The following is a 26,596-nucleotide window of genomic DNA, read 5'->3' as shown; positions in this document are numbered from 1 at the left end:
AATCATAAAAATTGATCCTTCCAGCCTACTTAGTGAGCACCTGGCTTGGCAAGCTGAAGGCATTTTTGTAGGAAGAAAATCTACAGGTGATACAACCCACACCAGAGCACATGCTTGGTGAGCAGAGTGAGGGCTGAATTTCAGTCCCCGTTCACCCTTTGCACAATATACAACCTGCACAACCACACTTGGAGGTTTTGTGCATATAGAATGTGAGCTCTGTGAAAGTAAGAACTGTGTCTTATTCAATCTGAAGCCACGACTGGTGGTGAATTAACACATCTAAGGGCAAGCAATATTGGCAGAGGATGGGAAGTACACCAGCAGAGTCAATAGGGTCCTAGCCCCAGGTTCAGGAATAGGATTCTTACTCCTGGGGAGAAGGGGAATGCAAGAACCAGGGATAGCAACACCAGAGACTCAGGCTTGGGGAATAACCAGAAGATAAATTCCTAAAACTGGGTGAAGAATGAGAACATGCTTTGGGAAACACAGCAGAATCTATATCCCTGCATGCTGAACAGGAGCTCTTGAAAGCCCTCCTGACCTCAGACTAAGGCCTGGTGTGTGGCAGAGCCTGAAGGGAACGTCCTCAGCTCTGCTGTGCAGGTGGAGAGAGACACGACTGTCCATAGCTTTCTTTTCCACCCCTGACCCAAATCAGTTCCCTACTGCCTGTGTCTTCTGCTTAACAGCAAGCCAATCTCTTAGAAGACTTTCAGAGGCCTCAATTAATGTATTTTCATTTCCTTTGCAGACCCCTCACTCCCCTTCACAGCTGGTGCTCAGTGGGGAAGGCGGAAATAATTCCCAAGAAGTGGGCCGTCTGACAGATTTCCTGGGTTGCTTCTGGATGCCCCTGGGGTTTGGAGTTCTCAAACTCAAGCTGCTGAGGTAGTTCTGAGCATGGCTGAACTCCAGACCCCTCAAGATCCCTCATATCTTAAGTGGGAAAATAACCACCACAGGAATCTAAGGACAGGCAGGCAAAATTCTGAGGTCTTCGTAGCTGGCGCTCTCGCGGCCTTGTGCTCTATAATCTCAGGGGAGGATCGGGCTCGAAACGGCTATATGAGAGATGGGGATTTGAGCTGAGACCTTCGCAGATGGTGTCATAATGCCAATCCTTAGTACTGGCCCACTCAGGACCCCCTTAGCAATGTACTCACAGTTGTATGTATTTCTTCTTCGTCTACTCTTCTACCTCCACACCACCTAGTCTGTAAGCTTTCAAAGACAGAACCAGATCTGATTTGTCTTTTAATTCCAAACCCCTAGCACAGTGACTGACACATAGTACATGTTAAATCACTGTCTATTGATTGATTGATCAATCGAAAGCCTGGTTTTCTAAGCCATGGGCTTATAGTTGGGTTGATATAAAACTGCTGAAGGCAGCTCTCCCTAGATTTAGGCAAGGAATACTTATCACACGGTGCCTGGTCCTCTATGATTTAAAGGAACTATTCACACTTTACTGTGTTTCAGGCACTATGTTAGGTACATAAGTACATCAAGGTGAATAAGATACTCTGCTTTCCCTCAGTCAGTTGCCAGTCTTACCTTCACTGAGAATCCATCCCAGTGGTCCACTTTCAGAAGTCATTGCTGCCTCCTATGCTCCTCTTTGAGTGTGATGTACTTTGGTGTTTCTAATACTCGTATAGCGCTAACCCTGTATGATTTCCGCTTATGCCTGTCTGCCCTTTTAGCTGGAAAGTTCCTAAAGGAAAGGGACCTGGTTTCAAATCCTAGCACTCCAGGTGTGAGCCTCTTGGGGCTCTGGTTTCTTAGTTTGTAAAAAGGGGGTGGTCATAATACCCATTTTCCGGACAAGTGAGTTGAGGACCTAAGTGTCACCCAAGTGTCCTCTCAAACTGGCCACTCAGAGCCAACTCCTTTGTTGCCATTCTCCTGGACCACCCTGTTCCTTCCTCCCCATTCTTCTAGGACGTAGATGCAGAGAACAGAAAGAACTGACCAAAATCATTCTCTCTTCCAGCCATCAGTTCTCCTGTGTCCCTTTGGTGCAGCGACAAGAACACAAGATTGGGGTCTAAATAAGTATGAGTCTGGGCTCTGGCCACTTGCTGTGTGTCTGAGCTTGGCTTAATTATGGAAGTCCCCGAACCCCCATGTCCTCATCTGTAGAATGGGGTAATAATCCCTGCCTCGTGGGCCATGTGAGGGTTGAATGAAATGGCGAGTGTAGGGCTCCTACTGGCCTTGCAGGAGCTATCAGCCCCCTGCCCCTTCTACTCCTTTCTTTCCAGGTGGCTCGGCTTTGAACTAGGAAGAGATGTCTGGAGCAGAAGAGACCCCAATTTCTGATCCTCTACAAAGCCAAGTGACCCAGAAGAAGGAGCAAATGTGGAAGGAAGCCCATGGCAGAGCCCCCCATTGAAAGCAGGTAAGGACCAGGTAGAGCATAAGCTGAGCTCCCACTGAGGGCAGCTGCGGCTCTGCAGTCCCCACTGCAATCTTCTGGGGAGTGTGCACCTCACTTTTGAATGGGGGAGATGGAAGCAATCACAGGGGGAGAGAGGGAGATGGGGGAGCCCTGCTGCAGTGGTGGCAGCCGATACAGTCATCTCAGAAGAAAAGGAGAGTGGCTGCAGCCAGGAAATTGCTTTAATGGCTATTTATCAGGTGGGTGAAAGGACTCAAGCGACAGAAAAGAACCTTTACAGAACTCGAAGTGAGACTGAGTATTGCAAAGGCTGGGACCGATGAGGGAGGGAGAGTGAAGGTGGCTGTGGCCAAGATGCAGTCCAGGGCTCTGGCCCTTTTACACTCAAGTACAACTGCCTGTGAATAACAAGCCAAGCACGACAGATTTCTCCCTTCCCAAGTCCCAGCAGATTGCATGCAGGGATCACCACTTGGCATGCATATTTCAAGAAGCCACTACTCCAGAAAGGACCTTGCCCGGGGTCAAACAGCTCGCCCTGCTTCCCCTGTGCTAAAAAGTCTACCTGAAAGGGAAGCTCCCCCCACTCAGTAGGCCCTAGACATAAATGCTGAGATCCCACACTCTTTCATCTGCTCCTGGGCTTAATTCAGGCCCCGTCCCATCCTCTTGGATCCCTGGACAGCATCTAACAAGAAAACCTGCATCCAGTCTTCCCACCTCCAATCCGTCCCCCTCTCGCCTGCCAGAGTAGCCTTCTGGAACCAGAGCCAATTATACCATTCCCCTCTTTGAATAAAACAAACCAACCACCTGCTCTTCGATAGCTCCCACTAGCCCTCTGACATAGTGTAAATATCCAAATATATAAATCCTATCATGACTGGACATGCCTACAACCCTATTCTTCTCCACCCCTTCCACGCTTGATTCTGGTCGCCCAGAAGCAACGGCGCTGCTGGGTATGTATCTCAGCATCCACTGTACCTAGAACATCCTTTCTACTGAGGCAATCCTTCCTGATCTCAATACTCTGCTCGGTTGTGATTTGCTTGGTGAGGTCTTCCTTGCTCCTGCAGTATGTTTGATTCTACTAGACCCATCCCTGCCACTCATTACTCATGTGACTTTGAACAGCTTTCTTAAACACCTTGTGACTCAGCTTCCTCAACTGTAACATTTACTTACTGTGAGCATTGAGTTAATACAGTCAAGTGCTTAGAACAGTGCCTGGCCCATAGGAAACACTTGATAAATGTCAGCCATCATTGTTATTATCATATGACAACTATTCCTAATCCAGCATGTGTCACACTGCACAGTAACTCTTGGCTTACCTGTCTCTTTGAGTAGATTCTGAACTCTTTACGGGCAATTTCTCACATCCAAATGGTGCTTGTCAAAAAGTGGGCACTTTGATGAATGAATGACTCATTGAAATGTAATTGAAGACCAACTCTTCCTGATCTGAGTAAAGGCAGAAACTAGGCCTTCACGGGAAAAGTAAAGTAAAGCCCTCCCTGAGTGTGGCTGTCCATGGGGAAAGAGGTGAACACTCAGTTTTGGCCCCCGGATCAGTACCTTTATTTTAAAGAATGCTGAATAAAATTCTATGACCTATTTGCAGTTAAAATAGTGTCTGGCTTCAAGGTGAAAAGTGATCCCAGGGGATTAGTTGTATTTTTTTTTTTAGTTCAGCAAAATGTCTCTATACAATCTTCCCTGTGGATTGAGGCCATGGGCAGCACACCCCACGGGCCTCTGGCAAACTCCCTCCACAATCCTCTCTCCCCAGGGCCCAGGAGAGGAAACGGAATGAGGCATTTCAGCTTCATTTACACTTAATTCATCAAAATGTCATTGGTAAGAGCTATTTGATGTCCAAAGCTTATGAGCCTTGAATCTAAGCCTTCCAAAGCCCTCTTCTCTTTGAACCTAAATGTGCCATTCTGCCAACATGGAGTTAAATGAGAAAGGAGTATTTTGTTCTAAATTGTAAGGCTAGAGAGGGTCCTACCTCCTCTTGAATGTGCTTTACTCTCTCCCAAGCAGGGCCCCAAGGATGGGAAATGCAGCTTCTCCCCTTGCAGGGTACCTGTGCTCCGTACTTAACCAAGAATGCCCCGTACATGGACGTTGAGCATGGAAGGGAACCTCAAGGTCATCTGTCCAGCTCTGTGACTTTACAGATGAGTGCGATCCCTTATGGGCTAGATTTGAACTTGAGTACCAAGTTCTAGGCACCCTCCAAAAACTCTGCCTAGAAGGACATCTCAGAAATTAACACCAATTGTGGCTGGAGGAAGATGAGGCTGTAATTCTAGCAGGAAGAGGCCATGTGCTGTCACGGACCTGGACACAGATGCCTGAGTTTAACCATATGTCCGCCACGTGCTGGCTGCCAGACATTCGGTGGATCATTTTGTACTTCAAAGCCTCATGTTGTTTATCTATAAAATGGGGGTAGTAGTACATATTTCATGAGCTGTTATGAAGGATAGAAGAGCTAATGCTCATGAAAGCAGTTTGTAGACATGAAATCACTGCACAGGTTACTAATACAGCATCCAGGACAGACATTTGCCTGACCACAATGGTTCCCAGTTATCTGTTATGGGAAGAAGTGCTAGTGTTTTGGCAAAGACTCCAAAATCCCTTCCTGAATGCTTCACTCCCTCTACATCTGTCCCACCTACCCTTTATTGTCAGTGCCAACATTGCTCCAGCCACGTGAATGTCCCTGCATTTCCTCAGTCCGAAAGAGACGCACTCTCACTTCTGAGCAGCCGCTCACATAAGCTCTTTGCTCTGGAATTACAGCCAACCCGTCGGCTCCACAGCGCCCTCCAGCAGCAACCATTTCTCTTGCTTTCCCATACAAGCCAAGTGCCTTCCAAGAGCATTTCCCAAGCCACCGTCTCCACTTCTGCTCACTCTCCTTATTCACAACTCAGCCATCGCAACCGGACCTCGACCCAGCCACCCACTCCAACTGCTCTTGCCGATGACCTCTGTATCCCGCAATCTGAGCAATGCTTTTTGTACTTCCTTTAAAGAGGAGGAAAACCTCTTTCTCTGTTCTCTTTCGGGAGCCTTCACAGGCTCTCCTCTGCCTCCCTCTTGAACATGTTCTTTTCTCCCTTCCCCACTCACAGCTTCAGGAGCCACCGACCTATTCACCATCGCCTCCAGAATGTGTGTCTTCAGTCTGCTGAAGCCTACTCTAGCCAACTCTCTGCTCAACCTTGAACATCTCTACCTGGGTGTCCAAACGGCACTTCAAAGTTACCATTTCCAGAGCTAAATTCCTCCTCCTCTCTCTTCCCAGACCTGTTTTTCTCCTGAATTTTCCACCTCAGGGATGGGCATCACCTCCATCAAGATGTCCAAGCCAGCAACCTGGGAGTCCTCCTGCTGTTGTCCCTCTCTCTCATGTTTCACGTCCATTTGGTCCCCGAGTCCTGATGACTTCACCATTAAATAGTTTTCAACAGACTACACAGCAGTACATATAGTATGATTCCATTTTTCCAAAAAGAACTGTGTAAAACATTCATTAAAATACAGAGATGTTAACCATGGGTATTACTGGACAGTGAACTTAGAAGTAATTTTTAGTTTTAAAAGACATATATTTTTCAAAAAGCATGTATACCTATATAAAAGAAAAACTATTGTCTTTATAGATGGTCTTTAAATCTGCACTTTCCTCTCACTCCCAGGTAACTTTTGGTTCTCATCCCCTCTGATGACAACAAGAGCCTTCGACCCGGTTCCCCTGCCTTCTATCTTGTTCCCCCCCCAGCCCCCTGCCCTGTCCATGTTCCACACTGAAGTTCATACAGGCCCTTCGCCAATGACTGCTGCTCACCTGCTGCCCTCACTCCCCATCATGCTGTCACAGGCAGACCCACCTATGTGTGGTTCCTGAAATGGAAACTCCGCATGCACCTCCATGTCTCCATGCCTCAGATCTGGCATTCCTGCCCGCTGGCGTGTGCTCCTCTCTGTGTCCCTTGTCTAGCTGGACAACTTGTCATCCTGATTCAGGCTGAACATCATCTCCCACAGGTGCCCTTCCCAGGGGCCACAAGCAGAGCTCAGAGCCCCTCGTTCAATCTCCTCCCTGGTACCCTGCACACCCCCATCAAAGTCCTTCTCACCCTGCTGTTACTCAACTGGTCCCCCATCAAAGAGTGACCTCCTTGAGGCTAGGGACTATCTATTATTCATCTTTGTGTGTGTACACTTGAGCAGTTTCAATTAAAAACTCACTTCAAATAAATGTATAGGCACAACACAGGAGGGCCCTTGAGACCAATCCTGGGGGGTCTTCTTCACGCTGCTCCAGTCCGTCTCCTCCTCCCTGCCTGGCACACATCCACCAGCACTCACCAACACTGCTGTGCAGGCCTCTGTGGGCTCAGCCACGAAGGAGCTGACTGGAGCAAGAGGAATCCAAGCCCGAGAGCATCCCAAACAGTCGTCTTTCTTATCTCTACTGCTCAGACACAGCACCGGGGCTGAGAGGCCACCACCTGGCCCAGTGTATGTGGATCCACTTGTTTTCGCTCCAACCACACTCCCCCTTTTAATGGGATTTACACCAAAAGACATGCTCTAATGATTTTCCTACATATGCAGAAAACATGCTTGAATGTTCTTCCACAACTAATATGCCATGTGTCTAAGCCCATGGTCTTGAGGAAGTAGGTGATAACAGATGTGAAAACACTGAGGCTCTAGAACATTCACTGGAGATAAGTCCATGCCTCTGGACTTAAGTTCATATCACTCAGACATCCAGGCAGCTGCTGCATTCTTCCAACTCTCCAAAGAGAGAGGCTCCTTAGTCGGCCCCAAGCCCCTTGTTGGGGGGTGGGTGCTGCTTCATATCAAGCCTTCATTGCTCTGCTGCAATTTTGGCTGCATTTTCCCTACTCACTGTCCAGGGAAACTGGGGGTTAGCCCTGTACATGCACACTCCTGGCATCCTGTCCTTGTACACACTCCCTTTCCTCCCCCAAGTTCCACACGTGCTGCATAAGAGAGAGGTCCTAAGGAGCCACCCATACCTGCAGGACAGCTCCTGAGTCTCAGCACAGAGGCACTGGTGCAGGATGCCTGGACCCCCAAGAAGAAATCTCAGCTCACCCCAGTGGGTTGCAAACAATGGTCTCCCTCTCTGCTGTTGACAGACTATTGGCTTAATTTTATTCTTTGCAGCGGGGAGCACACACCCCTGGAACAAGAAGAGGGGCAGTGGGAGACAGCCAAGTATCCCTAAAAGAGCCTAATAATAATCACTCCTGGGTCAAGCCAGCTTATGCTTGTCCCTGGGTTTGCTCAGTCGGCCATGAGGATCTCCTCTCAGTGTTACCAATCACCATCCAGGAAGATAGCCCGGCACCAACTGCATTCTAGTAATGCACAAAGGCAAGTTTTGATCTTCACTGGTGGGAAGCTCGGCAGGTTCCGTCACCGCCTTGGTGGCCAGGGCCGTGTCATCATGATGGTCCCCCCACTTGGCTGGCCTGGCCTGCTGTGTCCGCTCTTGCTGACCTCACTCCCTGCACCATGCGCCACTAGCCTCCAGCCCTGAGGCTTCTTTAGGCTGCTGAGCTGTGGGAACATGAAGGAACTCTTGGTAGTGGGGGCTGCACTGGCTCATCCAGCTGCAGGCAGGGAGGAGGTCATGGCTCCCACCCACTCACTGGATCAGCCCATAGAACGTGCCTGGCACAGCCAGTGCTGTCACTGTTGCCTTGTGATCTAACATCTTTGAAGGTATCCAGAGGGTCCTGGTGCACAACCCAGAAATGTGGGGGAGATAACACACAGCTGGTAAGTGGGTGACTTGAAATTTTAGCTTAGGCTTATCTAACATCAAGATCTGTGCTCTCTCAGATAATGAGTACTCAAGTCAGACAGACAAGGGCTTAAGTGCTGGCTTTGAATTTAACTAGCTGTATGATCTTCGTCAGATTTCCTAACTTCCCTGGGTCTCCATTTCCTCACCTGTAGAAGGGAGAGACTTAGATGCAGTGACCTCTAAAGTCTCTTCCAGCTGGAATATTCAGTAACCCAAATGGTCTCACAGGGGACCCTCTGCTGTTACAGCCTCTGAAATGTTTTGGTGCAGCTTGGGAAAGGGGTCCCAGAGGATGGATCCATGCCTTAGGGCTACTTTCATCCTAGGGGAACATCTTGGCAGACATATAAAAGCTTCAAACTTGGGGAGGGTGGGGTCCCAGCATCACCCACTCCTGCCCAGGGCCAACCCCAGCGGCATTCAGACAACCTTCTGCCTGAAAGACCCTTCCCTTCTCCTTGCCCAGGTAAGTCCTACCCATTCTTCAAAAGTCGCTCCAGCATCGTTTCCAAAGGAAAGCCTTCCTGCCCCACTCCGTTTCCTCTACAGACTGGACCCCACTCCCTGTACATGCTCCCCCAACTCCCTGTACTCTGCATCCCTTGCACTTGCCACAGTTTGAAATTATACAGTGTGGCCATTGACTGACATCTCTCTCGCTCACTAGTCTGGAAGATCCATGAGGTCCAAGTTCATTTTGTTCCCCATTGTATCTCCAATGTCTAGAATAGTGGAAGGTGTTCAATAAATATTTATTGAATTAATGGGTTAATTAACTAATTAGGGCCAGCTGGCCAAGTCTTGATGAGACCGAAGGAGCAGTATTCTTGTGTGAAAGATGAACTGGGTGAATTTTCAGATCCCCGTCTCTTTGCCCAAGCCACTTGGTATGTAACTGCGTGTCCCTGAGTCGAGACTCCTCTCCCTCTCTTGCTAGTCCATGTCACAGCTCATTAAGGGGCTAATAAGGAGATGGCCATGCACTGACTCCACCATCCCTGAAGTCATCCTTCCAGTCACTTCACTCCCGCCCATGGGGGCAGAGGAAACCAGCTCAAGGTGACCGAATACACTGGTAAGAGGTAAAGAAAAGGCCTGGCATTTCAGCTTTCTATGGTCTAACTACCAGGCTGCACCTTCACAGTGGAATCCAAACAAGAGGAATGTTTCAGGAGGGCATCTGGAACTGTAGAGAAAAGAGGCAAAGCCTTTTCTGCTTAAGCATGAGCAGCATGAGCAGGGTGGGCTTAAGTCTCAAAGACCACAGAAAGCCCCCTGCTGAAGTTTCACCCCACCATCCATCCGCACCCTGTGAGAGTCCTCCAGGGCCCCTGGGCCTTCTGCAGCGTCTGTTGATGGGTCTGCCCTCCGCTTGCCAGGCTCTCTCTGCAGGTGAGGCCTCACTTCTGAGCCAGTTCACTTAGCACCCCAGCCACTCTGGGCGGTTCGCAACTCCCTGAACAAGGCTTGCTGTTTCACCCTGCTGGGTCTCTGCAGATGCTGTCTACACTGCCAGGCTCACCCCTAAGCACCTTCCTCCTCAGCTCTTAGACGCCCTTTCCACAGCTCTCATCTGTCTAGAACTGAAAATATATCATCAAGGATTGCTTATGGGACACCCCAACTAATATTTTCATCCTTGAAGACTAGAACTTTTAGAATTTATCTTACATTCTGAGCTTGATATATATAAAGGGTTAAAACATATTCATTTAATAAAGAAAATAATCTGGATTCAAATCCCAACTCTGTCTGCTACTCACTGTGCAGCTTCGGCCAAGTCATTCAAGCTCTCTGTGCTGCAGATTGCACATTTGAAGAGTGGGATGACAACTAGCTAAAAGGAATGTTTAAGGGGATTAGACATCATGCAGGTAAAGCCGTGTGCACATGAGCCCATGCTGGGAGGCTGCAGGAGGCTGCAGGAGCTCCTTCCACCATTAAAAGCCCAGAGAGGGAAAGGGGCCAGTTCAAGGTCGCACCAAGAACCCAGGTCTGTGCTGTCTGCATTGGGTCTTCATCAAATGTCCTAATCATAAAAACTTGGTTATGGAAAAATAAAACAGTAAAGTAGCAATGATTTAATTAATTTTATAGTTGTTAATGGCGTGTGCAGAGAAAACAAGAGAACTCCCTCTGGAAGAACTTTCTATACCCTTGCTCTAACCTAACAGATGACTGACATGCTATGATGCTCACCTGCATTTTAATCAAGTCTCCACATTCACCCTGAAAATGTACAGCCAGTCCAAGTGCACCTCGGCCTTTGATTTGTAAAAGGACATTAAGGATAGCAAGATAATACAAGAAGTAACAGAATTACCATAACTGTGACCAACTCCTGTGACGGTTGATCCTTTCCCCCTGTTATTTGACCATTTCTCCCTTGACAGTATCTCTCAGGTATCAAAGTCAGCTGATGTGCGTGTGTTCTTCTCTCCCAGGGCCTGACCAAGCTCTGCCAGGGAGAGCTAATGAGCATCAAAATGATCAGAACAAACAAAAAGCACCTGGATTATCCAGAACTGGAACCCAAATTCCCTAATCCATGTTAATCGGTCAAAACCTCCATTACTCGTTATAGGTGTTGGACTAGGGGAAACGTGGGGTAGGGATCACAGTGGTCTTATTCACCAGCATACATCACCAGTTTCTGGCTGACTGCCAGCTCAGTCAGGATTTGTGGCATGAATGAACAAATCCATGAAAAATGCATGACAGATCGACTGACTGACTGAATAAATGGAGGGTTCATGGGCACACAGCACAACTGTGCCCTTGCATCTCCCCCCACCCCATCCCCATGTCCAGATCATCTGTCCTCTCCTTACCCTGGAGATCAGCTCCCCGACCATTCCCGTCCAGGTGCCGTTGGCCTCGGGAACGCCATACACGCCATCCCCAACCAGGCGGATCTTGTAGTTGAACCGTAGGATCTCTGCCAGCTCCTTGAGCATGTCCACACAGAAGCCCTCATAGCGGTCATTGCCTTCCATCTCCTGGTGGTTCCCCTTCAGCATTAGATACGGGTTTTCCTGCAGCAAAACTGGGCAGCTGTCATTCTCATCTTAGCCCTGGTGTCTTAGCCACACGCGATGGGGAGGGCTTGGGGCACAGGAGGTTAGGAAGGAGGCAGGGCAGAAGCGGGGAGGTGGCTTGGGTAATGGGCTAGTTTGGAGGTGGCATTTAGCTTTCCTTCCCCGATTCACTCCTTAAAGCTCTCCATCTCCAGGAGCACACATGGCTCCCACTGCACAGAGGGTCAGGGGGAAGTCCTCCACTTTGCTTAATGTCATCGTCTGACCCCACCCTCTCTCATGCCTTTCTTTTCCTTCCTTTTGCTTATTCCACATAGACCTATGGCTGTGCATTATAAGAGATACAAGAATGCTTACAATACAGCAGGCTAGGTAAGAATATGTGTGTGAATAGCTCCAAGGCACAGCATGGTCCAGCCATTGGAACTCAGGAAGAGGGGAGGGTCTCTCTGGTGAAACATCCAGAGAAGGGTCTGTGGAGGAGCTGGGATCCAAGCTGGGCTCTGGAGGATGGCAGAAACTTGCCAGATGGAAGTGGTGTGAATGTGGCAGTACAGGCAGGGCAAGGGCATAATCCCAAGGGAGAAGGAGGAGTGGGGTCTACTCGGGGGACGACAGATTCTCAAGTTTACTTGGACCATGGATTGTGAGGAGGGCTGGAGTGGGAGGAAAAAAATTAGAAAGACGAATTAGCATTAGCATGGACCTTGATGCCAGGATGAGGTGACTGGAATCATGCAAGATATAGTGGGGAAGTATCAAACATTTTAACGACCTAAGGCTGTGAGTGAAGAATATTGTATAGTAAGAGACGCAGTCCGCAGGGGTGAGGACAGGCCCTCTCCTGAGATGAGATACTGAGTCCCGAGCCAAGGTGTGGCTCAGGTTGGATTGCAGAGAGCTGGCAGGATATGCCAGACACAGAGAGGACGGGCTTGATGTCTGGTTGGGCCTGGGAGTGGAGGACAGGGGTCCTCAGGCCCAGTGAGCCTGGGTGGGTGACTGAAGATTGGGTCATCATTGCCGTGGAAGTTTGGAAGGGAAGCGGATCTGGAAGATAATGAACCCGAGGTGCTGGCAGGAGGAAATGACAGACTGGATGCTGAAAATGTGGAGTGAGGGCAAGACCAGGGCCAGAGGTGGGGAGTCCTCTGTGTGGAGGTGAGCGGTTGTTGGGGAGAACCTGACCTCAGAGAGTGAGAAGATGAAGAGCAGCCACAGAAGACAGGGCAGAAGCAGCCAGAAAGGCTGCAAATCAGGAGAATGTGCTCACGAGAGTCAAGGAAGGAGGAAGGAGTTTGAAGAAGGAGAATGCAGCCATTCGCACGCGGAGACGCGGCGGCCTGTGAGAGGGCGACTGGATCACGCGTTGCTGGCGATCTTTGGATTCTGCAAGGACTCGGGAGTGAGCCTGTGCTCTAGGGCTGGAGGTGGACCCCTGCTTGGAGAGGTTAGGTGATAAAGGAAGCGGAGCAGCCCAGCCAAGGGCACAGGCCTTGCCACCCGGCTTCCACTCATCCTGCCTCTCCTCCCGGCTGCTGTTCCCCATCTGCAAATGGCAGGCTTGGAGGATCCCCAAGGGTCCACCCTACCCTGTGACTCTACAATTCTCTAAATTAGAGGGTAGCTTGAAGGGAAGCAGGGTGTAGGGAAGATGGTGGTGATGGTGTTTCAGGATGGGAGAGACCAGGCAGGAAGGGAAAATCCCTAGCAAAGGAGACACTAGAGAAGGAAGAAGGAGATGTGTTAGTTGGTGGAGCGGGTCCCAGAAAGTGGTGGATGGAGGCAGGATCGACGTGAGGCGGAGGGGATGGATACGAACACGGAGAGGAAGGGAGGAGGCCAGAAGCCGACGGAACCCACACCAGCCCCCAGAGTTGTGCTGAAAGTGGGGCACGTGGGATTGAAGGCTTGTGCATAGTTTGGCAGAACTGCTTAAGAGATATGATAGGGAGAGAGCAGGAGACGAACACAGGGATCACCAGGGCCCAGCTGGAGAGAGGAGCGGAGCGGCAGCTGGGAGCAGGGATCGCAGGGACAGTCCAGCTTGGGGACAGGTAGCATTCCAGAAGCTAAGAGAGTGAAGTGCTGAAATGGTGACCTGCTGAGCTCAAGCTGGAAGGGCTTCTAGGCTGGGGGAAGGTGGAGGGCCGGACAGACCAGAGAGCACGGGCATGGGTGGGCGAGAGCCACCTCGTAGGCATGATGAAGCGGGACAGCGGGACGGCAAAGGCCGTGCCGCAGGGAGCGGGAGCTCCTGGTTGAAGGTGCCAGGGTTCCGATCCATGATCAAGTCCATCCATGATGTGTCAATGAGAAGTGCCCGTCTCCTCCTCTCACACATGCCCTCCTCAGATCAGGGGCTTCTCTCTGCCCAGACTCCTCTCCCTCCCCACCTTCTGCCTAGCCTAACTCGTCTTTGTCCTCAGAGTCCCACTGCATCCTCCTATGCCAACCCACATCTCAGAACGCCCCCTGCACGCATGGCCAGGGCCCACGCAATTATCCTCCAGTGTCTTCCTATTTGCACCTGCTCCCATGCAGCACGTAAGTGGGGCCTGGGACCAGCACTTCCCTTCTTTGGTGCCTCCACCTGGCTCTGGCATTGAGCACTTGTTGATTATGTGAGTGAAAGTGTCCAAACAGCAACATGAACGGGACTCAGCTGGGGTTTCCATCCAAGGACTGGCAACGTCCCAGTGTCTCTTTAATTATCCCAAGGGGTGTCATAAATATCTCCTCCCCAAGTACTCTCTACTGTCAAGTTAATTTAAAATTCACTGACATATTCAAAGTAAATAGACACAAAGCCCTTCTTGGAGGGAGGAGACATGTTGGAAAGCCACAGCAGCAGAAAGGTGGGGATCACTGGCTCTTTGGAAAATGTTGGGGGTGCTGAGCACTGGCCTGGAGCAGGAGGCCTGTCCTGCTGGGGGCGTCGGGAGACCCTAAGGCCATTACGCAGCAAAACGTTTAACACGGGGTCTGACACAGACAAGGTGTTCAAGGAATGGGAGCTGCGGCTAAATCTGTGTTTCCTGGTATTAACCAATAAATCATTCACACATCCCAAGTGTACCCTGACAAGAGCAGGAGACAACATGGATGTGTGCTGAGTTTTAAGGGATAAATCATTCAGGATTACCATTTGCCAAGGAAAACCCACAAATGGTCACCCAGGGACTGAATTAAGATCATTATTCCTGGTGAGAGTTACTGACTTGGATCAGCCATCACAGACACAAGTGCATAAGAAAAGAGCCAATGCAAGTTCTGGTTTGAGTTACTCACCATGTTATTAAATGTCACCTCACACAAAAGTGTCCTGCAGCACCCTCGCCCCTCATGAACACACGTGCATGTATGTGAACATGCACACATGCATACGCAAATGCTCACATCAGAGTGACTTTCCCAGTCTAGAGACACGACCCTGTGGTCTCAGTGTAGCTGTGGGTCCGTGCCAAAGCTCCCAGCACAAATTCCAGACCCGGAGAGGCAGGAAGTACAACCAGCTACTTTCCCATCTTTCTCCCAAACTCTCGTTGGCTTTTAAGGGATACCCCCTACCCTGTAGAAAGGAATTCCTTCAGTGAACTTTGAATTTATTGAGCTCTTACTTCATGTCAGGCACCCCTATCTTTGAGGAGCTCTCATTCTAGAAGGGGATATAGAGATTCAAACAATAACCTCTAATAGAAACGCCACATCAGAGCAATGTGCAAAATGCTAGAGACAGGGAGAGGGAGGGAGTCAGACCAGGGAGCTTCATGGAAGAGGTGACATCTCAGCAGAGCTTTGAAGGATGTAGAGGCATTGGAAACAGGAGGTAGAGGGAAGGATATTCCAGGCAGAAGGAACAGCATGTGTGAAGGCAGGGAGAGGCATGACAAAGTGAGGAGATGCTGGGCAATCGATCACAGCTAGACACAAGTTGCGTGGAGAGGAGCAGGAGAGACGGGCCTGGTTAGGAAGGGTTTATATCCCAAGATGAAGGGCAGTGGGCCCTGGGAAGTCTCTGGAGGTTTGTAAGGAAGGAAGTGACAGAACAACTTTGGTTTTAGAATGACCACCCCAACAGGAGGGTGGGGGGACAGACAGAGCACATGAGAAGGGAGCCTGCGAGGAGGCCACAGGGTAGCTCTGGAGACGGAGGCAGATGGACCTGGATTCTGGATTGGGGCTTTGGGGACAAACAGAAGGGGATAGACCCCAGAAGTTTTTCAGAGTGTGCTGTGCCCCCTCCCCCAGCTCGGCTCAGCCAGGTTGTCCCCAGTTCTCATCTGGAATGGCAACACCGCCACCTTCTAATCTTTCTGACATTTTCACATGGTTCACACGAGCTCAGGCTGGAGCTGAGATGGGGTGACTAACCCCCTGATGGCGAGAACTGCTCTCTCTGTCCCTCGCTCCAACTCTTCCCTCTGCCCGGACACTCCTCCCCAGACACGTGCCTGGCTCTTGCCTCACCTCCATGTGGTCTCTGCTCACATCTCGCCTCCTCCTCCTCCTTCCCTGGCTCCTGTGCATTGACACTGCCTGCTTTCTCAGCACCCATCCCCCGTCCCAGCTCCACCTTTTCCCCTTGGCTTTACCACCTTCCCATGCATTGTAAGACTATATTTACTTGTTATTGTGTGCCACGTATTCCCTGTTGGAATGTAAGCTCCTTATTGGCGGGGATTTTCATCTGTTTGAGTCTTTGATATATGCTGAGAGCCTAGAATATTACCAAGCATGTAGTAGTCCCCGGTAAATATTCATTCAGTGAATGAATGAAAATACCTGGAGACCCACCGTCTCCTACTGGACAGAGGGAAAACTCCACAGGCTGGCATTCGGGTTCCTAGGCACTATGGACCGAACATTTTTTCCAGCTCATGCCTTTCTCCTTCCCTACCAATGCCCATTTCTGGAGAAAACCTGTACTTTTCAGCATTTTCCGAACACCTGACAAGGCTCTCCTTCATCCATTTCCCCTCCCCCACTGCTCCCTGTCTTTCAAAGTCCCTCTAAAATGTCCTTCTTCTCCAAAGGCTTTGCTGGCCTCCCCATGGGACAGGACCTCACTCCCTTCAAACCCCACAGCTCCAGGTTTGCACCTCCTTCCTGGCTTTTATCCCACTCTGCCTATAGTGGATCAATCATCCCAGCCCAGGGTTCCTGGGCCCCAGGAGTTCATGAAGATAGTGATGGAGGTCCAGAAGCTCTTTCTAGTATCTCAAAAGCCTAAAAGAAAGGGAAACCTTTGCAGACCTTGTACAGTTAGCATGGATAAGGCTGGGTGGGCTAAATTCTCCGTCCTCTCTTTGCTTTGGGCTGAAGTGATATCAGTGAGGCAACACTGGTTAGCTCCTGCTGCTAAGATGCTGTGCCAGGCAGGGAAATACACTTTTGATTAGCTCAAAGAAAGACAGGGGGGCAGGGGTGAGGAACAAACTAATTGTTGCTTAACACATGCAGTTGGTTTAATTGATAAATCTTTTAAAACATGGGATCTTCATGGGGGAAGACAAATAATTCCTGGTTGTGTGTGCACTTGACTTATCCGATCTACTAAATTATAACCTCTCTGAGGATAGAGACTGAGTCTTACTCATCTTTGGTCTCCAGGACTGAGCACAGTGCCTGGTGTGTGGCGGGGGCAGGGGGATGAACTCAGTTATTATTGAATAGAACTGAATCAAATAAAAAAGGCAGATGGTCCCTTGCCCTATAGATTACTTGCAAACTCTCTTTTCACCATCTGGAAATGGAGAAACAGGCCTTGTAAACCCACAGACATTCAGGTGTCTACTTGGGGGGTGGAGTTGGGGAGGGTCCTATTTGTGCACAGCAGGCACTCAGCAAGGTGGGCTGCTGGGAATGAGCAGGGGGCCACCCCAGTGGCCTGGATCCAGCTTCCCCAACCCATGTCATAAGGTCCCCTCCCCTTCGCCAGGCACAGCTGCCCCGGCTGTCAGGGTGCCCCTGAAAGAGGCATCCACAAACTGTGGTGTCTCTCGACTCCATCTCTCTTCCCCAGCTGCTTTGGAACTCATCAAATAGCATTTCCATATGAAACTGCAACTTGAGTGTAATTACACTGTCATAAATTGGCCTCGGTGCTGTGATTAGAGCTCCCATCTTCTGTTCACTGGGAAGCCTGTGAGAGCTCCAAGCTGGGGCAGGCACCCCAGGGAGCTTCATGTGGAGGCCTGGGAGACCCCGCTTACCAGGATGGTGGTGACGACCAGGGTGGTGTTGAAGAGACTGTCCGAGATGTTGGAAGCGTAGAGGCGGCTGTCCATGCTGAGGCCCTCCGCCACGTGCCACTGGCCGATCTGAGGAGACCAATGAGAGGACTGGGGAGAAATGTGGGAAGGATGAGCTGGGCAGGCTGGGCTGCTGAGGTCCTGCATGCTCCAAGGGTGGACAGAGCCGAGAGGCCAGTCCTCTGCATCCGGTTGGGCTGCACGTAAGCCTGAGAAGGGAGGGATGTGAACTATGGAGCAGGAGGCAGGGGTGCTGTTACACAGGGTGCGGGGCGAGAGGAAATGAGGGGCCTCTGAGAGTAAGAGAATAAAGGAATAAAGACTTGGGAGAGGTGGGAGAGGGAAATGGAAAAATAAATCAAGAATGGAATGCAATTCAGGGAACTTTTCTCACTCGGAAGGGAATGAAACATATGGAATTGCATTATTTGGAGGCAGGCATGGGCCACAGAGCTCTTCTGCTTCCGCCTGCCTTCAGTAATCCTGATCATCTACATAAGAATCAGAATGGTACACGGGAGAAAGCTGGCATATACCAGGACCTTTAGTAAGCATTTGGTGGACGGTTAAATACATAAATGAATGAATGAATGAACGAACGAGAGGAATGAAGACCTACAGCTTCTAGTCCTGGTTGATTCACTTGCTAGCCCTGAGAACTTACACAAATTATTGAAATCTTTCAGAGCCTCAGTTTCCCCTTCTGAGGATGGTGACGTTTGCCCTACCTTCCTCTTGGAGCCAACCGAGGTCACCTATGTACCAGTTTGACGTTGCATTATTCACCCAGACCCAGGAGCAGAGATCTCATTGTGTAACCTCAGAAAAGTTACTGAACTCACTGAGCATGTTGCCTCATCTGTAAAATGGGAATAATAATGGACACGGTTTTGGGTCATTGTGAGAATGTATTTAACCTGGCACTCAATAAAAGCTATTTTCTTTCCACTTCCCCATTGTCTTTTTTTTTTTTTATTATTGCCTTTTATTTAATTTTTATTTTTATTTTATGGTGGTAAAAACACTTCACATGAGATCTACCCTCAACACATTTTTAAGTGTATGATACATTACTGTCAACTATACCATTGTCTTAAAAAGACCTCTAAAGGAAAAAAAACCCATGACTCCCTCAGTTCCCCATTCTAGGAAGTTACCTAACCCAAACTCAACAGCAGCGGGTTTTTAGATTGTTCACTTCTCCCAGTAAAACCCTTTAAAATATATATTTATAGAAATATAGAATATATAAAATGTACAAATAACATATATAAATATATAATGTACATACATAAAACCCCAATGTATTTCTACTCCTGGAGCCCCTGGCAAATCTCTTCTGTTGCTGAGGGTGTGAGGTGGGCGGCCAGGGAGAGGCCAGCAGTTGGCTAGAAACCCAGAGAAGTGCACACATCCGCCTCTGCCAGTGTTTCCAGGCCCCAGCAGCAGCTTCCCTGGAAAAGGCTCACTAGTTCCATGGATGCCATGTGGCTCTATTCCCTGGAGCTGGGCTCTGGGTTCTCTGTGGCAGCTCCAACAACAGTAAAGACGTGTCTCACCCTCAGCTCCCACTCCCACCTGGGGGGCCAGAGGGCCAGGGTCCTGGGGAGCAGAAGCCAGCTCCCTGCCTTCGTGGTCTGGAGGAGGTGGAGCCAGGAGAGGGCAGGACCAAGTAGGACTGCCCTGGGCGGTCAGCTGAGAGCTCTCGCAGGCCTCCAGTCCCAGGCAGGAGCCTGCTGGTCTCAGCAGGTGGGCCTTTAAAGGGGAGAGGACCAAAAACTCCTCTCCGTGCCTTTGTGAGGATGCTGCCTGGAAAAGAGTGGGCAGCTTTCTCCACCTCTGCAAGGGCTAAATGGTTCTGTCCACGCTGGTGCTCACTTTCGGTTTAAAGCAGTGTCTCAAGCATACCCGTACAGCATACCCCACTTTACAGATAAAGAAACTGAGGCCCAAATAAAAGAGCACACCCAACCTGCCTCAGGTCACACAGCCTGTCAGCTGAGAGGCCTGATCTTTATGTCTTGTGCTCTTAACTCCAGATGAATCTTCTCAAGGACACCTGCACGCCATCCTGTGCGACTCTCCCAATGTTCTCTCGCACATTTTTGTTTATCTGTGTGTCTCTCCACTAGCCCGTGTGGCTCACAACAGCAGGGCTGGCCTTGTTTGTGCTCATGCCCCAGCGCCTCGCTCAGAGACGGGCTTTAGAAGCAGGGAAAGGCATCATCTCCTGTTGCCAGATTGCTGTTGTGGGCGAGGCATGGGCATAAGGCAGGTGAGCCCTCCTCTGGCCCCTGCAGCTCCTGCTTTCCCTCAAAGGGCCTAGCCAGGCATGTTATTGCCTGAGCTGCTCCTTCCTCCTCCTCTGCCGGGGCAAGAGGTAAGGAGATGAAGGATGAGCTTGCTAGATTTCCCAATGAAAGGGAAAGGGTAACAGTTACTGCATAGCTGTTGTGTTAGATGCATCAAGTTCTATCATCTCTTCAAACTCTCCCATCAACACTTTGGAGTAGTTGTGATGTTTCTATTTTATTTATGAAGAAATGGAGGTTCAGAGAGGTTTAATGTCAGTAGGTATGGCACAGGCTTAACCCAGATCTGTCTGACTTCTAAATCTGTGTTCTTTCCCACTTCTGAGGCTATCTCTTAGGGTGAAGATGCTGATGTTTCCTCTGCTTAAGCCAGCCAGGCTGACCAGGGAATGGCTTCAAGGGGCCTCAGCCATCCAGCAAGAACTCCAGATACAGAACTTTCTTCTCGGTCTCGACAACCCTCAAAGTCAGGTGAAATTATTGTCCTTTTGGAGGCTCAGTTTCTGAGTCTTCAAAATGGGTAGAACTAGGCCCTGATCATCTCCTCGGCTGGGAAGGATCATATTTGGACAGAAAGAACACAAAGAGCAATTGTGCTGGATGGCATTTGAATGGAGTAGGATTGAACTTTTTAGAGCCCTATTTGTCACCTTAAACCGACACTTCACACCAAAAGGGCCAGTAAGACCTTGGCTCCGCCTGCCCCTTTCCCGCCTCCGCTGTTCTGAACCCAATCCTCACTAACCACCTGCTCTGAGAAGTCACAGCCCCACACTCTTTGGTTTTACCCAAACCATGAGACAGGTTCCCATAAAAGCCAGGGATAGAAATGATTTATCCAAAGCCCGACCCGACAGCCTGAGCATCACACCTTCCCACCCCCCACCTCTGGAGACACGGCAAAGAGACTAATTAGCCCTAAAGTTCCAGTCAGGAAATGAACCTCCCACCCATCCTCCCATTAGCCCCCAAGAAATTAATAAACTCATCAGATCCCACAAAGCAGCTTGGCAGCTATTACCCAGCGTAATCTAATTGCAGCAAGGCAGTGGGAGGGAAGGGGAGAGACAGAGCCAGGCGCCCTGGGTTACAGGCTAATTGCCCCACCCACTGGGCAACTTCAAGGCCACACACGTGCCAGGGGTGGGCAGGAGACACAGCTCTCTCATCACTGACAATCTGTGGTTCTGCCTCCAGCCAAAACCCCTTGCTCTTCCCCGCCGACACCTGCCCCCAAAACCTCCTGTAGGAACAGCTGTTTTCTAAGCAGTTTCCATTGCCCACATGGGCAGGCTTGGTTTTGTGTGAGATAATGTCTCTCCTTGGCTCTCTCGGTACTCTCTGTCTCTCCCACCTGTTCTGCCCTTCCACCAGTTTAGAGGCCCCAGGGGCTGCAGTGAAGGAGGAGAGGACATGGATTTAGACAGGGCCACTGCCAGCCTATACAGCATTTTAATGCAGATCATAACAAAGCACCCCTCTGGGCTGGTGTGGCCCTACCAGTGCACACCTGGGAGTGCAGAGTTCAGGCTGGAGCCCTTGAGCATTGCACAACCTGCACCACTGACACATGGCCCCAGAGTGAGAGGACCTGGGTTTAATATGGCTTCTCTGCCTACGAGCAGTGTAGCCAGGTAAGTTACTACATCCCTATGAGCATGTTTCCTCCATCTATAAAATGAGGATTAAACAGTAATTATTACCTCATAGGGTTCTTAAGGAGATTAAATGAGATGATGTCTGTGCAAAGTCTATGTCAGTATTTGTTAATTTTTAGTGCCATTACCTGAGACGGAAGGTGGGATCTCTTCTGTGCTCTACTTTGCACTGTGGGCTTTAATTTATTAGACAGATTAGTCCAGTGTCTCAAAGTTTGGGTCCTAAACCAGCAGCATCAGCATCAGAAATGCAAACTTTTGGGCTCCATCCCATACTGACTAACTCAGAAACTCCAGAGGTAGGGCCCAGCAAGCTCGCCAGGTAATTCTGATGTGGACTGGATTAGAGTAGAGCAGAAAGAGCAACTCAGATGACAGTCATGGTGACAGCAAAGGCCACGGCATAGAGACTAACAGTGATTGAGTTAGGGGGGCTAGGAGATGTTTTAAAACTGGCCCTCCAGGATAAAAGAAAAAGCCCTTATGTGTAGTGTTTGCCAATTTCTGTGGTGCAAGCACTCCCACCATGGCTGATTTCAAGCTACTGACATGATGTTATTGAACACAGAACTGGGAATAGATGTGTGTAAACTGGTGCCAGCTGGTTCTGCATACCACCAGTGCCCACCAGGCACAGACAGGCTCTGGGCACTAGAATTCTACGCAACTAATCTCATTGTCCAGATAAGTTAATAATTTACCCAAGTCACAGCTGGTAAGTAGAAAAAAAGGGGATTCAAAACCAGGCCATTATGCTGCTTAACTGGCATCACAATATTTAAAACAGACGTGAAGTCCTTCTAACTACCAATTCTAATGCTACTAGGAGAAGCATTTTATGATAGGAGTGCTTAGTCAGATATGAAAATTTAAGTACGTATAACTGATGGTGGATGTGTTTGCATATGCATAGGAAGTGTGATTTACCCAATGTCCCCAAAGGACACAGACTTAAATAAATTAACAATAATATTGCTCCATTAAGCACTAAAATTTGGGATATTTTATTTATCCAAAAGCATTATTTCCAAAAGTCCTTTCTAGAGGAATTATACATTCCTCTGGAGTGAGCATCTTTACCTTAATACGCAGTGTTACCATCATGAAGCCAGTTATGGCTTCAGGTGCTGTGATGATACACTGCTGCCCTGTGGGCTAATGGAATGTGGAGGGCCACTTGTCTGCATTTCTGTGTTTTTATAAATTAATTTGTCTACTTTTCGCATGTTTGTTTCTTTCCCCACTGTGAGCTGTCACTTCTTGCTCCTATTAGGACAGAATGTCTCTGAGCCTCTGTCCTTCCAGGAGCTGTGTTGAAGACCCCTGGGTAGAGTAGGCAGGGACCATGCTTGAAAGAATTGCTTGTAAGGACAGCATAGACAAGGGAGCTGGGGGCTCAAGGGACTGTAGTGAAGGGGCTCCAGGGCATCCACAGGGACTTCCCTCCATCCTTTGGAAAGGTGATGACTGTACAAGTGAATGAGTGCCAGAGACCTGGATTTGGTCTGCCATGTGACCCCAGGTCAGCATAAGCAAGTTGGTTATTCCCCCAGCATTACACTACAGGCAGTGCTCGTCCAGGGGCCATGACCACAGGGGTCCAGTATGTCACCTGGACTCCGGAGACCTGCGTCAGCACCTGGCACTGTGACCACAGTGCTGGGTGACCCTGAGCAAGTCAGTTAACTTCCCCAAACTGCCTCCAACCTAGTCCAAGTTCCCACTGAACTTCCCCTGGACTAGAATCCACTCTGGGCCTCTTTCTGTTCTGTTCTTCACATAGCAGCAGCCAGTCTTCACTACAAAATCTCACATACGATCACATCAGCCCTGTTTAAAACCCTTTGGTTCTTTTCCATTTTGCTTTAAAGATAGAGACAGAAATCCTTAAAATGGCCTATAAGGCCTCATGCGGCCTGTTCTCTGCCCACTCTCCACCCTTGTCTCACACTATTTTCTCCAGCTTTTTCTGTGCTCCAGTCACACCTGCCTTCTTTACGCGCTCAAGTGCGACAAACTCCTTCCTGTGAGGTCTTGGCATGTGCCATTCCCTGTCTGGAACAATCCTTGCCCCACAAACCCCTGCCCCTCCGGCCCTCTTTCAGTTAGGTCAGGGGTTGGCAAACCATGGACTACAGGCCGAATCTGGCCCACTGCCTGTTTCTGGAAATAAAGTTTTATTGGAACATGTCCATGCTTGTTCACTCATACATTGTGACTGTGTTCATCTACAACAGCAGAGTTGCAACAGAGACTGTGTGGTCTGCAAAGACTAAATATTTACTATCTGGACCTTCATAGAAAAAGTTTTCCAAACTTTGATCTAGTTTACACCTGTTAATCCTTCAGGCCTCAGCTCAAAGATCACTTCCTCAAGGAAGACTTTCCTTATCTCCCGAAGGCAAACTTCTCTCAGAACTATATTCTTTTCCTTCAATAACTATTGCTTACTGCCTGATGTTCTTACTATACAATAAGCTTCAAGAGGGCAGAGATCATAGCTGTTTTGCCTGCCCTTTTATCCTGGCACAGTGCCTAGTTTATTGTAGATGCTCAATAAAATTTAGCTGAACAAATGCACCAGGAACTTTGCTTGTATCATCTCATTTAATCCTCAGCACATCTATAAGAGATGTTTTTATATTCATTTTACAGATTTCAAAAAGTCCTCAGTCCTAGCAAGGTTAGGTAATTAATGTCCTCAAAGTCACACACTGCTAAATACAGAATGGGGATTCAAACCCATGCTTTCCCATCCCCAAAGCATATGCTCCTAACCACTGTACTATTTTGTTACAGAGTCAAGAGGATAGTGATGGGGACAGGCTTAGCAAAGGGCCTGGCATGTTAGCAGAGCTGACACAAACTTCACCAAGTCCCTTCCCCTCTCTGTGCCTCAGTTTCCTTCCCAGCTGCAGTAAGTGAGTCCTCAGGTCCTACCCTGCAGACCAGTCCTGGAGGCCCTGGGACTTGCCTGGTTGTTGTCCGTGGGACTCACACGCCCTGCTGCTGAGGGGGAGCCCTGGTGATCCTGCCTGTTCACAGCCCTCTCACTCCTACTGGAATCGCTCAGGGTTGTCATTTTGCCACTTAGTTCTCTCCCAAGTAGGTAAAAAGGGATTCATTTTTAAAGCCCTGAGGGATTTCCTCACATCCTTGCCTGCATCTGTCGATGTGCACACAGCACTATAACATTTAATATTTTATGTACATTTAGACAGATGATTGTTCTTTGCACTCAGCGCTGCCAGGATCCAGCTTCTTCTAGGGAAACCGACATAACTTCAAGGCAGGGTGAGTCCTGTTTCAGAGTCAGGTTTTGTAAATACTTATTGATCACCTTTGCATGCTGGGCCCTCAGCCATGTGGTTTGCTTACATAAATGTCCTTGGTTATGCATAACAATCCTGTTATTATTCCCACCTGAGAAATGTAGACTTAGTGTAGGCGCTTCAGACAATAATAAAGCTGAGCGTGGGCACTTTCATACAAGTTTTTTTTGAATGAATGAAACTGAGATTCAGAGACATTAAGAAACTTGCTGAGGATCACCCAGTTAAAAGGGAATTAAACTGGAATTTGAACTCAGATTCTAGTTACTACTATACCATCTGGTTGAGTTAGGGCAGGTGTAGGCTGTCTTGGCCTTAAAACCTGGGCCTTCCTATGCACCTTTCTGGTCACTGTGAACTTGTTTATTGGAGGACACAGCTCTGAAGGGACTCAGCTAAAAAAGTCCACATAACTGATCCTGGGCAGGAGCCAGGGTGGTTGCTTAGGAGCTTGGCACAACAGGATGCAGGCAGTACCAGAGACCCAAATTTTCTCTCCTCTTTTGCCATACATAAGCTGTATGACATTGGGCAAGTCACTTAACCTCTCTGAAACATCCTCATCTGTAAAAATTGAAATAAATGAACCTGTCTACTCCTGGTACAGCATTGTTGTTGATAAGTAACAGAGATAGTGAATATGACGGCTTTGACAAGCTATGATAAGCCATGGGAACGTAAGATAGCAGTACTGTTGTGTGTCTGGTGGGAACACAGCTGACCAGAAGTCAGGGAGACCTGGGTTTAAGTTCTACCCTGCCACTTACCATGTGGCCTTGGGAAGTCAGTTTTGCTACTGATAAGGCTAGTCTCGTTTTCCTTCTTCCCTTATTGGGATGATCTGAAGCAATCACAGATGGGACAAAAGTTTAAAGGCCTATCCAAATGCAAGCTCTTTCTATTCCAAATTCTTATATTCTAGGGCCCTCCTAAGTTGGATAAACTGTAACCAATGACCCATTTTTTAAACCTCAGGTTCACAGTTCTGAATTGAAGTTGTCATTAGGAAGGATGCATGTAATAATGTATTAATGTCTCCTTGAGTGCACAGAACTGATTTTGACATAAGGGCAGAAAAAGTGACATCCAGCTGTGAGGCACTATGAATGGAGATCCCAGGAATGAGTTGAGATGGAGTCAGAGTTTCAGAGTGTATGTAGCACGGGTCTATACCTTGATATATGCCTCCATTGCAAACACCCCGGCATGGAGGAGTAAGTGTTTATTGAACATAAGTCCAATATTTCCAATCGTAAAAGTCTGGTTTACATGGGAGACTGGGTCATGAGTAAGCGCCCAGCTGAGTGCCTGAAGAGGTGATCTGAACAACAGGGGAAGTTGCTGAAGTTGGCCAAAGACCTCCTTCTCTTAGCCAGAGGAGCCATCAAAATATGTGCTTGATTGTAAAATGTGGTGCAAATTCAGGATCAAAAAGGACATTCAGGATCGAAATGGCAAATGCCTAAAGGTAAGAGATTGAAACAAGTCTAGGGAAAGCTGGGCAGACTCCCTATCAAATGAACTCTATCTGGGCTTTATTAAGCCCACAGCTCAGTTAGTCTAAGGCAGTGTTTTGTTAAACTTTGGTGGCGATCTATTACTGGGTTATGAAATCAATTTAGTGGGTTGAGACCTGCATTTAAAAAATATCTATTTCTAGAATAGATTAGAGTGTAATATACATAGCAGGGGTAACTACTCTTTCATAAGCTTTGGTTTC

General features: G+C 48.8%; 1 protein-coding gene across 1 annotated transcript in view; it reads right to left on the bottom strand.

The window, feature by feature from the left end:
* GRIK4 (glutamate ionotropic receptor kainate type subunit 4) overlaps positions 1-26,596 on the bottom strand; it is a 307,828-nt gene that overhangs the window by 62,791 nt on the left and 218,441 nt on the right. Inside the window, exons 10-11 of the mRNA XM_063093085.1 lie at positions 17,536-17,643; positions 11,114-11,317 (exon numbers count right to left, since the gene is read on the bottom strand). Coding sequence (XP_062949155.1) covers positions 11,114-11,317; positions 17,536-17,643 — 312 coding nt within the window. The remainder of the gene's footprint in view (positions 1-11,113; positions 11,318-17,535; positions 17,644-26,596) is intronic.

The sequence above is a fragment of the Cynocephalus volans genome, chromosome 4 (assembly GCF_027409185.1).
Source record: "Cynocephalus volans isolate mCynVol1 chromosome 4, mCynVol1.pri, whole genome shotgun sequence".
NCBI classification, from domain to species: Eukaryota; Metazoa; Chordata; class Mammalia; order Dermoptera; family Cynocephalidae; genus Cynocephalus; species Cynocephalus volans.
Note: the sequence above shows the minus strand (reverse complement) of the source record. Positions and strands in the feature narration are given on the sequence as shown.